This window comes from Diadema setosum, chromosome 22, assembly GCF_964275005.1.
Source record: "Diadema setosum chromosome 22, eeDiaSeto1, whole genome shotgun sequence".
NCBI lineage: Eukaryota > Metazoa > Echinodermata > Echinoidea > Diadematoida > Diadematidae > Diadema > Diadema setosum.
This window is the reverse complement of record NC_092706.1, coordinates 29,616,374-29,629,624: the sequence shown is the minus strand read 5'-3', so window position 1 is coordinate 29,629,624 and position 13,251 is coordinate 29,616,374. Positions and strand designations below refer to the sequence as shown.

Sequence of the window (13,251 nt, the reverse complement as noted above, 5' to 3'; positions counted from 1 at the left end):
TTATGGAGTGGAAAGATATCATATGTTTCAACAAAACATGAATAGTTGTTACTATCATGTGAAAAATAAAAGAAGTGAATCATGCCATACCCTTTAAAGTCTCCCACTGGCCCGCGTACAAGTCTTCACAAGGGTTCCTTTAGTTACATTCAGACGGCAGGCCCTAACCTCGAGGTTAGGAAACCTCGAGGTTTAGCTCTTGCTCTCTAACTACCACGTGTGTCCACACGACGAATCTTAACCTACGAGTGGGTCCCACTCGATGTTAAACGCACAAAACCGGAAGTTTCAGCCCACACTGCTAACAAGGCGTCTATTTCTTCTTTAGTCCAACCATGTCGGACTCGCTTACCGGTACTCTTTTTCCCACCGGCGGCACCAGCTTCCTCTGTCATGGTATGCAGAGATACAATTGTACATGTAGCACTGCACTGATGACTTTATGCTTGATGAAGATATTCGTCGAAAACAATTTTTTAGCGTCGGAGAATATAGAATACAGTAGCGAGTTCGACGTGTTCAGTTTCAGAGATCAAGCGCATGGGAAGAAAAGATGATGTTGTTGTGATGTGCGTCATAGGTTTTTCACCTCGGGCGCACGTGTAGTGTATTTGTGGTGTACGTTTGGGAGGTTGACCCGGGGGCAGAGGGAAATTGTGGGGGCTGGAGTTCACGGCGAGATCACTCTTAACTTCGAGTTCGTTGTTTTTTGTGTCCACACGGTGCTTAACTACGAGTGGGGACCCCCCGCGGCTCATGGTTAGAGTGCTAACCATAAGATTTCTCGTGGCTCGAAACATCGAGCAAACCTCGAGGTTTGCTAACTACGAGTACGTCTTCACGGTCCCTAACTACAAGCTCTAACCTCGAGGTTAAAAGCTCCCGTCTGAACGTAACTAATGAAACAAGAAATTTAATAAGAATGGACTTTGCCCTTCCCATTTCATAGACTGTGTGGAAAAATCTAGAGCTACAATTACTGTGACAATGAGAGCTGACATATAATGCATCAGCTTACTTTGGTAGGTAGGCTAGTCTTTCTTTGAGGGGACGGTTGGCTAGTTTGCAATCATTCACAAGCAGGACATCGAAGACGGCATAGCAGACCTGTACGTCTGGGGGTAAAAACAAAACAAAGTTTACATACACAATGCATAATTCTAAAAGTGCATTCACACCTAGGCACCGTTTCATAAGAATTGTTATTGATAGTTGTTATAAGCTACTGAAATCCTTGCATCTGACTGGTTGAGCAGTTGTTACTGATAACAAGTTTTATGAACAGGACCCTGATGAAGTTCCCAAGGGTGCACTTACTGATTTGGAAGTCATATGTCATCGAAACTCGACTTTTCAATGACAAATTTGTAAGTTTGTTGCACTTCACTTCCCTAAACCTATCATATAAATGGTAAGAAAACCTGGCATCCATCAGGTAATGTAAAACACAAAATTTTCGCTGCATGAAATTTTCGGGAATTGGAGCCGACGGCCTTTTCACAGCATTAAATATTCGCAAGTTGCCTCTGACGTTCAATGCCTATAGTGTAGACAAGAACTTTCAAGTGCATTTTATCTTCGCGAAATTTGCGAAATTAAGATGCACATGAACATTCCTCGCTTTACAGTAAACATCATTTTAAAAAAATGGACTCAAAAGTTTGGACAATGTCTGGCAAGCAGATGATTCGGTATGTACCATTGGTACCGGACTTTCCTTAGCCCATTTTTTGTTTACACTAGACCTTGCTTTTGTCAAAGTGGGCTAGCCCTATCGATAATCCCGTACAATCTTGCCCTGCAAAAATAATCTGGGGTTAAGCGACAAAGATGAAGCCCGAACCCCACTGACCAATCAGAAAGTACGGGACTAAAGAAATATGAGTGTAAAAAGGTCAGTTTTCTCTTTAGCCCGGGACAAGAGCTTAGTATGGGATTTATTGGCGAGTGTAAAAAGCTGAAAAAATTGGTACGGGATTAATGATAGTCCTGGGTCACAGAAAGTACAGGGTCAAGAAACACAAGTGTAAAAAGGGCTTTTGATATTTAGACAGGAGGTAGGTGATTATGTAATACTTTGGTGCTTTAGTTTAAGAAACATTAAATTGGTGGAAAAATGAGCAAAGAAAATGGGATTCCATCAGGATTTGAACCGGAGACCTCCAGACTGCTAGCCCACTCTTCTACCAACTTTTCCCATCATGATCGCCTGATCTGACAATGTATTTTATAGCCATAAGATATGAAACTTGATCGAAGTCACATGACAATGGGTCACATCTATAGACATCAGCTACAGATAGGAGTGACAAGGGTGCATTCGAGCGCTCTACAGTGAACAAAAGTGAACTGTACCATGCTGTGCAAGATTTGGAGCGTTGAAGTGCTCTGTTGAAAAAGCACACCTCACGAGTTATTTTTAGACGAGGTCACACATTATGTAGCAACCATTCATCACCCGGAGCATTTGTACTTACAGATGTCCCGAACAAAGAGAATGATGTTTTTGCAACATGAACATGTTCAGGTTATGCACATTCTTTGTGTGCAAACTTGTGGTACCCTGTCAAGCACATCATCAGGAAGTGGTCCACTTTTGGCTTGGTTCGATACGGTACACTATAGAAGGGCAAGGGTTCAGTACGGTTCCATTTGCTTTAGGAGAGCGCTTCAATGCACCCATAAGAAAACACAGCTTTTTCAGTTCCACAAAACAATTCCATCAAGGGTGAAACATTTCAACTAAATATCAAATGAAAACTTATTGTGCCAAATAAAGAATACAGATATAACATTATACTAGGATGCATCACAATAATGTAGAATTTGGAACAAAGCTCTCAACTTTGCTACATCCATAATTTGGCACTGTTTACCATTTAATACAAAATCCATTGTAGTAATTATCATCCCAGTGTCAGTATTTGAAATTCACAGCCCTCTATACTTCACAATCTACAAGTTTGTGAATAGCACATGATGTCAACACGGCATGTTCTCGGGCCCGTTTCATAAAACTTGTCATCAGAGACAAGTTGTCATAAATGTGACAAGCTACTGAAATCCTTGCATCTGATTGGCTGAGAGCAAATTTGTCATAGAAATGTGGCAGTTGTCACTGATGACAAGTTTTATGAAACGGGCCCCTGGAGTGTGTCATACAAACAAATGTGGCAGGCACTATTGTTATTTTGGAATATCCCATCAACGTGATGAATGAGTACACGGGAAAGTCATTTATTTTCTGAGATGGGTTTTCATGTGAGAATGAAGTCCTATCCTTGATGCACACAATTGGCCACTGGTTCTACAGCTGGGAAGGAATCCAAAGAAACAGATCTGTGTTTCTTATGTCCTTGCTGTGCCTCGTTACACATGAATGGTAGACTACGAGGAAAAAATTTACATCTTACCTTCATCATCTCGCAGGGTCTTGATGTCAAAGTTTTCCCCCTTCGATCTGGGAAATTTGTACAGCAATACAACCATGATGTTTATCTTTCATTTTCTATTAAAGCCTCATCTGACATTTCAAAGTACAGAGACAAAAAAACCCCGAAAACACATTCTTCAAGAAGAACCATAAAGTAATCTTGGCTCACGGTGAATTGAGTCTAACTCGGCTGTTTGCACTTTGTATGTAGATCTAAGCATACAACAGTGCATCATTATGCTGACTGATCGTGTGAAGTATTGTCTGATAAGCTTGGCTATTGAGAATTCATTTTTATCCAAGACTAAACTATTCATGGTCTGTTTGCAGCAAGAACTTTACAGTGAGTACCACTGCATGTATGTTTACATGTACATTTTTTTGTACATGTATACAAATGCATTTTATGAAGTCAACCTTTGACTCTGATGAGACTGTGAATTAAACCACAAAGCCAAACAACCAAAGCAAATTAACAATCTTCAGCCATTGTTCCTCTCAATAAATATGAAATGATGACCAACACTCTCCTTATCTCAAGAAATCTGGTATAATAACAATAATAATAATAATAATAATAATAATAATAATAATAATAACAACAAGGAAAAGTAGAAATTACGCGGTGCGTAAAATATGTCCCCGCCGGAAGTAGCATTTAGTAGCAAAAATCAAGGTCAAAGAAGTCAAAGGTCAAAATTCTGTGTAGAAGTTTTGAAGCCCTCACCTAGTGCCATCACAAAAAGCAAACGGAATCAAAATCGGGTTAGAAATGGCGAAGGAGTAGCATTTTGTAGCCAATGTACAATATAGGTCAAAAATCAAGGTCAAAGGTCAAAGAAGTCAAAGGTCAAAATTCTGTGTAGAAGTTTTGAAGCCCTCACCTAGTGCCATCACATAAAGAAAACGGAATCGAAATCGGGTTAGAAATGGCGAAGGAGTAGCATTTTGTAGCAAAGTGTACAATACAGGTCAAAAAATCAAGGTCAAAGGTCAAAGAAGTCAAAGGTCAAAATTCTGTGTCGAAGTGTTGAAGCCCTCACCTAGTGCCGTCACATAAAGCAAACGGAATCGAAATCGGGTTAGAAATGGCGAAGGAGTAGCATTTTGTAGCAAAATGTACAATATAGGTCAAAAAATCAAGGTCAAAGGTCAAAGAAGTCAAAGGTCAAAATTCTGTGTAGAAGTGTTGAAGCCCTCACCTAGTGCCATCACATAAAGCAAACGGAATCGAAATCGGGTTAGAAATGGCGAAGGAGTAGCATTTTGTAGCAAAATGTACAATACAGGTCAAAAATCAAGGTCAAAGGTCAAACAAGTCAAAGGTCAAAATTCTGTGTAGAAGTTTTGAAGCCCTCACCTAGTGCCATCATATAAAGCAAACGGAATCGAAATCGGGTTAGAAATGGCGAAGGAGTAGCATTTTGTAGCAAAATGTACAATATAGGTCAAAGGTCAAGGTCAAAGGTCACGACTGAAATTCTGTGTAGAAGTTTCAAAGCTCCCATGTAGCGCTATCATATAAAGCAAACAGAATCAAAATTGGCTCATAAATGACAGAGAAGTAGCAAATTGAAGATTTTGATCACACACGGACGCACACACGGACGGACGGACGGACACACGGACACACACACGTACGGAGCCCGTTTCATAGTCCCCTGCTCGAACTCATTCGGCGGGGACAATTAGACAATTTGTATAGCGCAGCTACTATGTAAACATACTCTACTGTGCTGTGGTGTAACAGAGCTCCTGACATTGTTACTGATTAGACACACAAAAAATAAGTAACAAATTAATCAAAGTCTTTAACAAAGATTTGAAGACAGCAAGTGATGAGGCCTTCCTCATTTTCTCAGGTAATTTATTCCAAAGTTTTGGAGCAGCACAACTGAAGGCACAATCCCCCAAGGTTACTTTTGTGAGGTTGCTTTAGAAGCAACTTATCCCGTGTACTTCGTAAATTATGCGAATATAAATGTGATTTCATTGATATTAATTCTGACAAATAACCAGGTGCTTGACCATGCAGTACTTTATAAATATATGTATCCAATCAATGACATGGAACTTGATAGATACTGTTCTGAACACCCATTTTAGGTTATCAGGGAAAAACAAACAATGTACAAACAAACAATACCAACCATAGTGCCTAACTTATAAACAGTCAAAATGGAGGAGTGGTGACTTTAAAGCCCACCGCACACTATAAGTTCAGACCGGTCTTATGATTGTAAGACCTGAAGTGTGACATCACCAGTCTTGCCAGTTTCCAGTCATGCGACTGGATCTTAGCGCCAGTCGTGGTGATTTGACAGGTTGAATTTCCACGGCCGGTCGTGGGCTTTCAGCCAATCAAGATTCAACATTATGCAAAGAGCATAGAAGCATGCGCAATGTGCACTGCATGTACTACCATACTTTCATGAAGTAATCATTGGTAAAATGTACTGAAGCCAGAAAAGTCATAAGCCTATTGTAGTCTCATCGTATAGTGTACGTTGCCAGGTCGTACGACTGGGTCTCGTGGTCTTAAGGTCTTATACTCATGAGTTGCATAGTGTGCGGCGGGCTTAAGTCATACCAGGTACTCACATGTACTCATTAGTGTCTGGATTATAGGCACACATCTCCCCATCCAGTATACAGGTGTGGATGTTGCTATGACCAAGCAAACAGGACAAAGAAAGAACGAACATAAATTTGATGAGTGATTCATGAGAAATATGATCAGTGACAATTCCACAGCTTGAACTAAACCTAAAAAAACCTAAAGAACTAAACCTACGTAGATATACATGGATTGAGGAAATGCAGCAATATTAGTAGGAAAAAATCAATTAAGTTTGACAAAAACCTGACAACCCATTCAAAAGTTATGATTTTGTTGTTTTTTTTTTGGTGCCACCATAGCTGGATGCTGCATGAGAAGACTACATAATGTCATGGTGTACAGGTACACTAGGTTATTCAGACTTTCCCCTCAGAATGACTACTAAACTGGAAACGTCTTCATGATGGAGGGTGCAGGGGATACCACAGATTTACAGTGACTTTATTCCGACCCCCCAAAATTCCATCCGTTATTCCTGGTACAAAAGGGGATCACAAGGGGTGAGGTGATAAGATATCATTCAAGATGTTGTGAGACATTAATCTTTAACCATGCAAAGTTGTCTGAAGTTTGCAAAAGGGTTCTACAACCTTTACGTCAACAAATGATTGTGTTGAGTGCAACAGTGTAGAAGAAACGAGAAATCTGAAAGGTACATGTATTGTATACCATTGGGAGCAGTAATTGAAAAAAAAAATTGAGTTATCACATTTGATGAATTTGTGTAGCCTAAGTCAAGTTGTATCACAAAACATCATACCACATAAAAGTTTTGGAATAAAGCCTAAAGTATAAGGGGATATCACAATTTTTCTCAATAAACTGTAACAAGTGCATTACTGTAGATGTTTTAGTCTACAACTGTAGGAACAAATTTATTATAACTACAGATATTGTTCACATTTTGCATATCTAACAATACTTAGTAATAATCATACTGATTCAAATTGTTATATTGGTTGTTTCTATCCCTACATCACCATTTTAGAACTATTTTAAAGCTCGAAAGCTGGGTTTTTTGTTTCATCTGCAAATGGTAAACAATGCCTCCAACAAACCTCTTGAAGCAGTTTGCTATGTAAGGAGTCAAGCTTCCCTCCATCGGGTTCTCTCCAAACGACGAGGAGTAGTCATGTGACCTAGATATGGTGGACAAAAATGCTTTATCTAAATTTAAATTTGATTTGATTTTTCACAAAGTATATACAACGTAACAAGCTTCCATTCCAATGATAATAGATAATAATAATAGCGGCTACTTGTATAGTATTACAATACTAATCACATTGCATACAACACAAAATGAATATCAATATAATCATTTATATATAAAGCATCGATTACGAAATATTGTATAAGTGAATTATAATCATACAAAAACAATTGGAAATCATCGCTTATTTAATTGAATGAATACACACAAAATGTAGGAGCATGAACACAACGAAGACCACCCTCTTAATATGCAATAAGGGCATTAAATACACTTTTGATACTTCACTTTCAAATTACTTTTGAACATGAAAGAAAGATATCATTCAGAGGGGTGAAGGTTCAGGAGCGAGTTTCTTCACTTTGTCTCCCTCTACAAAGTAAATTTGTTAAGACCGCAACTGCTGATCTGTAAATTTACAAACATGTCAGGAAAAAAAGAACCAGTGTGGCTGCCTGGAAAGCAGAAGATGATAGGTTTGAGTGCCACTGGTTCCTTTTTTCCAACATGTTTGTTAATTCACAGATTAGCAGTTGCGAGCTTAAAGGGGATGGCTAGTAACCGATCAGTGGGAATGCTGGGGGGTGATTGTTCCAATTCTCGTGGGATTCATTTAAGAGTACATTATATATCTATTGTTGTGTGAAAATTATTTCCTTCAGAATGGTCTCATATTCAAGTATGTAATGTGCAGTTTAATGTTTCCAGGCTAGCATGCCTGTACAGTGACGGGGCATTAAACTGCCCATTACTTGAATATGAGACCATTCTGAAGCAAATAATTTTCACACAGCAATAGATATATAATGTACTCTTAAACGAATTCCACAAAAATTGGAACAATCACCCCCAGCATTCCCACTGATCAGTTACTAGCCATCCCCTTTAACAAATTTAATTTTTAGAGGGAGACAAAGTGAAGAAACTTGCACCTGTACTTTTGAACTTGTTTGTTCTGCCGCAGATTTATTCTACAGCCATTTCTGTTGTAAGCACACACCAGATCATAATGTATGTGACATCTTGAAGGTGTACTTTATAGTATGGTGACATTGAGCTCGGTACTACAGCAGTATTTGATTTTATTCAAACTCCACCACCAACATTTTTTTCCTTCTTTGTTTCCTTCATTAAGATTTAATTTTTCAACAACAACAAAAAAGCTAGATAAACAATAATGTAAAACAAGAAATGTTCACATGCATTGTAATTTTGTGAATTTTGTAAGAGGGAAGATTTGCAAAATTAGAATGTACTGTAAAAGTGGAAATTTTCACGGTGTGGAAATTTTCGCGCATTTCGCGCAACCAGAAGCTTGCGCGAAAATAAAAACACGCGAATATTTTGCGTGGCATATGTTCCAGTAGTTTATGTCCTGATTCCGCGGAATTAAAAACACGTGTAACTCTTCTTTCCCGGCCAAGCGCGAAAAAATAGTCGTGCAAAAATATCCACTTTTACAGTATGGGAAAGTTCTCGTCCACACTATATGCATTGAATGTGAGAGGCAATTTGCAAAAATTTTATGCTGCGAAAAAGGCTGTCTGCTCCAATTCACATAAATTTCATGCAACAAATATATTGTATTTTACAGTATGCAGAGTCCATTCTTGATTAGCCCTTGACCAAGTTCCCCTAAAAAGAAAAAAAAAAAAGGACTGTGCTTTTGGCTATCAAACAAATTCCAAGAGGCAAAAGGCAAAAATTGTGTTGCACCAAATATAAAGCACATTGTGCATGCTCTATTGGTGATATTTACATTTGCCATGTAATCCAAGACTGATAACCCCCCCTGCCCTCCCCCCCCCCATTAAAAAAAAAAAGAAAAGAAAGAAAGAAATTAATGTATATCAATTAGTGCAAAAATGATCAAACAGATGGCATCATGGTTTAACAGTCAACAACAAAAGAGCCAGACAAAGTTAAAAAACACTGTCTTTCATAGCTACTGCACCAATCATGACTTCTTTATTCATGTCCGGAAATGAACATCTGCTGGTAATTTGGCAACCGCCCACAAACCCAGCAACGACCACAAAGAGCTTGTGGTATTTTGTTTCAAGTACACTCTATTAGCAGTTCAAAGGTTCTGCACAGGGTCAGAGATAACAGTTTCTCCGCGAAATTTTGCCGGAGAGTAATGTTATTGTCTGTCCGTCTGTCTTGTCTGCTGTCTGTATGTCTGTCTATCTGTCTGTCTATCTGTCTGTCTGTCCGTTTGTCTGTCTGTTTGTCTGTCTGTCTGTTTGTCTGTCCGTTTGTCTGTCTGTTTGTCTGTCTGTCTGTTTGTCTGTCTGTCCGTCTGTCTGTCTGTCCGTCTCTCTGTCTCTCTGTCTGCCTGTATGTCCTTCTGTCTGTCTGCCTGTCTGACTGTCTGTCCATGTGTCTGTCTATTTCTGTCAATGTCTGTCTGTCTGTCTTGTCTATTTCTGTCTGTCTGTCTGTCTGTCTATTTGTGACCCTGCATCACAAAACAAACAAAAAGTCGCAAGACATGAAATTTTAGTTAGGAGCATATTCTGAAAGAGCAGACTTTAAGCTTTAAAATGATGTATAACTCAAACCAAAGTGACTCTCCTAACCTATCTAAATACTAGAAAGAAAGCTCGCACTCAAGAAAAGTGTGAACTGAGAAAAGAGGCTCTGAAGTACAATGTCTATTCAAGCACTTAATCTTTACCAAGCCATGCTGGCTGTGCGATAAATGGAACAAAAACAGGACAGTAACCACCAGAGTAACAACAATGAAGGGATTATCAGATGAAACTGAAATTGAGCATGCCTTATTAACACATTCTGTCCATAGTTAATGCCACTTTCAAAGCAGTAGCTTCATCCTGTCAAAAGTAATGAGAGTTGAAAGTGAAGAGTGTGATCAAGGTCTTTAAGAAAATGAAAAGGGGACTCTAAAGACACACCTAATCACACTATTCTATCAAAAAATGTTTGTTTGATATTTTTTTGTTTGATAAGTACTTTATTTTCTGCAAATCAATATACATAAGTTTACATAATAATGAACATGTGGGAAATATACAAAGTAAATTTAAAACAAGAGTTGTTTGACTTGCATAAACAACAATACAATAGGAAATTAATGATATAATATACAGTATGCATGTCTATGCAGCAGGGATTACAATAACAAGCTCATTGTAGTTAAGAAGCGATTATGCAGAGGGCCGCCATTGTAAGCATTGCTTGAAAAAATGGGCGGCCCGAGGAAAAGGTAGGGACGTACTAGATTCGTAACAATACATATTCTGCTGCGAAGATAGCAGGGGAAAATAAACTCTGACATGTGATGGTGGTGACTGTGCGTGCAAGTGCTTGAAAGTGCACAAGGGCAGATACAATGTAGGCTAGAATTTAGAATAATAGAATTGGTCTGCTGGAAGAGGGAACAATATGCAATGTTGCGATTGGGAGACCAACATAAGTCGTAAATTATTTGTTTTTAGTTCATATTTGAAGTATACTGTAATAAAATGTGCTTCTTTAAGTTTGCTTTGAATGAAAACAAGGAGGCACATTGTTTCAACTCCTCAGGAAGAGTGTTCCATGTATCCTGACCGTGTTCGAGATAAACTGCTTAAGAACACACTTTCCTGCCCATTTCATGATCCCAAATTTTAGCATAATGTAGAAGATTTGCCCTTTCAGAAAATATGAAAAAGTCAAGATCGACTAGGTTGACACATTTTACCCGTTTTTAGTCCTCACACAAAATCAGTGTGTGCGACTTTTTGTTCGTTTTGTGATGCACTGTTCTATCTGTCTGTCTGTCTGTCTATTTCTGTCTATCTGTCTGTCTTGTCTATTTCTGTCTGTCTGCCTATCTGTCTGTCTTGTCTATTTCTGTCTGTCTGCCTATCTGTCTGTCTGTCTGTCTTACTTGTCTATTTCTGTCTGTCTGCCTATCTGTCTGTCTGTCTGCCTGTCTTGTCTATTTCTGTCTATCTGCCTCTCTCTCTGTCTGTTTGTCTATTTGTCTGTCTGTCTATTTCTTTCTGTCTGTCTGTCTGTCTGTCTTGTCTTTCTGTATGTCTGTCTGTTTGTCTGTGTGTCCTGGGGTCACTTACCGTCTGGAGAAGTACTTGTACTTGTCTCCCTCTTTGTGAAGCTGCATCCTCTCCCCGTCCAGTTTTGTCTCGATGTAGAAATCTTTGTGGTCCATCAGACGCTCCACCTGCCAAACACAAAACCATTTACTACATTGTACACATGAAGTCACACTTTCCATCACATATAGCTCTAGGGGTGGGGTATTTGTGCATGGGCAGGAGGGGGGGAGACGGGTGGGGGAGGGAATTAAGAGGGAGGGCTGGAGAAAAAGGGGGGTAGGGGGAAGGGAAAAGGACAGAAAGGGGAAGGAACATATGGGGCAAATAGAAACAGATTATCTGTCACAACAGAGTGAAGTACGTTATAAACCAAATGTTTTTCTGTACAGACATTTTTGTGAACGTCACATTTCTTCAAGTTAATTTCACAATTGACGTGTACTGTAAAAGTGGATATTTTCGCGTGACTACATGTAATTTTTTGCACTCTGCCCGATATGAAGAGTTTTATGTGTTTTTTAATTCCACGGAATCAAGACATCAGCTACTGGAACACATGACAAGCAAAAATATTTGCATGCTTTTATTTTTGCACTACTTTCTAGTTGCGTGAAATGCACAAAAATTTCAACACGGCAAATATCTCTACTTTTACAGTAGAAGACCTGCAATTCACGAACCCAATGCTTTTCTTCATACATAGATCACATGATTGAAACAGGGAAAAAAAAAAGAGAAAAATCAGCAGACAATATCAGCTTTTTCTCTTTGTACGTCAACATATGGCTCCATCTTGCACTATAAAGTTGTCATAACTCGTCGCATCTGATAAATGAAGATTTTTAGGTTTGAGCCTGCTTTTAGGAGAAGAGACCTTTAGCTTTAAGATGATGCATATCTCATTCATTAGATGTTCCCATCTCCAAAAGAAATGATTAATAGTTATTATCCCGAAAGAGGCTAATGAAGTTCATTAACCCACTTTTTATTGTGCATGCACCAAAACTGGATTTTAGAGCTCACATCAACAGCTAACAATTAGGGTAATGTTGTAATTAGAGTTGTTTTTGTAATACCTCCCCATCTTTTTCCTCCCCCTTTTTAGACCAGAGAATATTTTTTCTGATGTTCAAATTTGCTGAATGCAGAAACAGAATTCAGTCAAGTGGCAACCTAGACTCAGCTGCATGTTTTACCTGTGTAATTTTTCCTCTCTCTCCGAGCATTGGACTGAAGGGGCTGAAAACGCTGATGGCAATCTCATTCAATCTCACTTTGGGATCAGCGAGGTCAGTGCAAACCTGGAGAAGAAAAGAGAACAATGGTTAGTTGGTCACCAACGGTGTGTGGTCAAATTTTTCTAACACTTAAAATGCATTCAAACACTATAGGATTTACTAAAATGTTCAAATTGAATGGCCCCTTGATATGCACTCACATCCACGTGCAAATTACAATGAATACAAATATGTTTGCTAAAATTTCAGCCCAAGTTTCTACCAAACATTCATTTTAAGTATAGATTTTTCTACTTTCCATCCATGTTATAAGAGATCAACACTTTTATCAAATTGTTGCATTAAGCTGGGCCTTGGTAAAACCATGTATAGATGCTTCATCAGTGAAAGGGAAAATAACTGGAGTAATAAATAAAGGAAAGTGAATCAACTACAATCTGTAATAAAAAGAGAAAAAAATACTAAGGGAAAGACTTGCCTTGGAAAGACTGTTAGTCACATTGAAGAAGTCTTCAGCATCAGGATGAAAAGTGCCCAGGATGGAAGACTGGCTCAGACCTATTTTCATTTCCTGGAAGAGGTACGAGTGAGAGAACATTCACAGTCCAGTGTGAATGACAGTCAGTAGTCAAGCAGTCCAGTCTGAAAAAATAGTCAGTAGTAATACTATCCAGTGTGAACTA

At 38.8% G+C, this 13,251-nt stretch overlaps 1 protein-coding gene across 1 annotated transcript in view; it reads right to left on the bottom strand.

Moving 5' to 3' along the window:
- Nucleotides 1-13,251, bottom strand: part of LOC140245499 (DNA ligase 4-like) — a 50,207-nt gene that overhangs the window by 25,145 nt on the left and 11,811 nt on the right. Inside the window, exons 7-13 of the mRNA XM_072325067.1 lie at nt 13,047-13,139; nt 12,527-12,631; nt 11,349-11,455; nt 7,112-7,192; nt 6,035-6,100; nt 3,414-3,460; nt 1,019-1,115 (exon numbers count right to left, since the gene is read on the bottom strand). Of these exons, the coding sequence (XP_072181168.1) occupies nt 1,019-1,115; nt 3,414-3,460; nt 6,035-6,100; nt 7,112-7,192; nt 11,349-11,455; nt 12,527-12,631; nt 13,047-13,139 (596 nt within the window). The remainder of the gene's footprint in view (nt 1-1,018; nt 1,116-3,413; nt 3,461-6,034; nt 6,101-7,111; nt 7,193-11,348; nt 11,456-12,526; nt 12,632-13,046; nt 13,140-13,251) is intronic.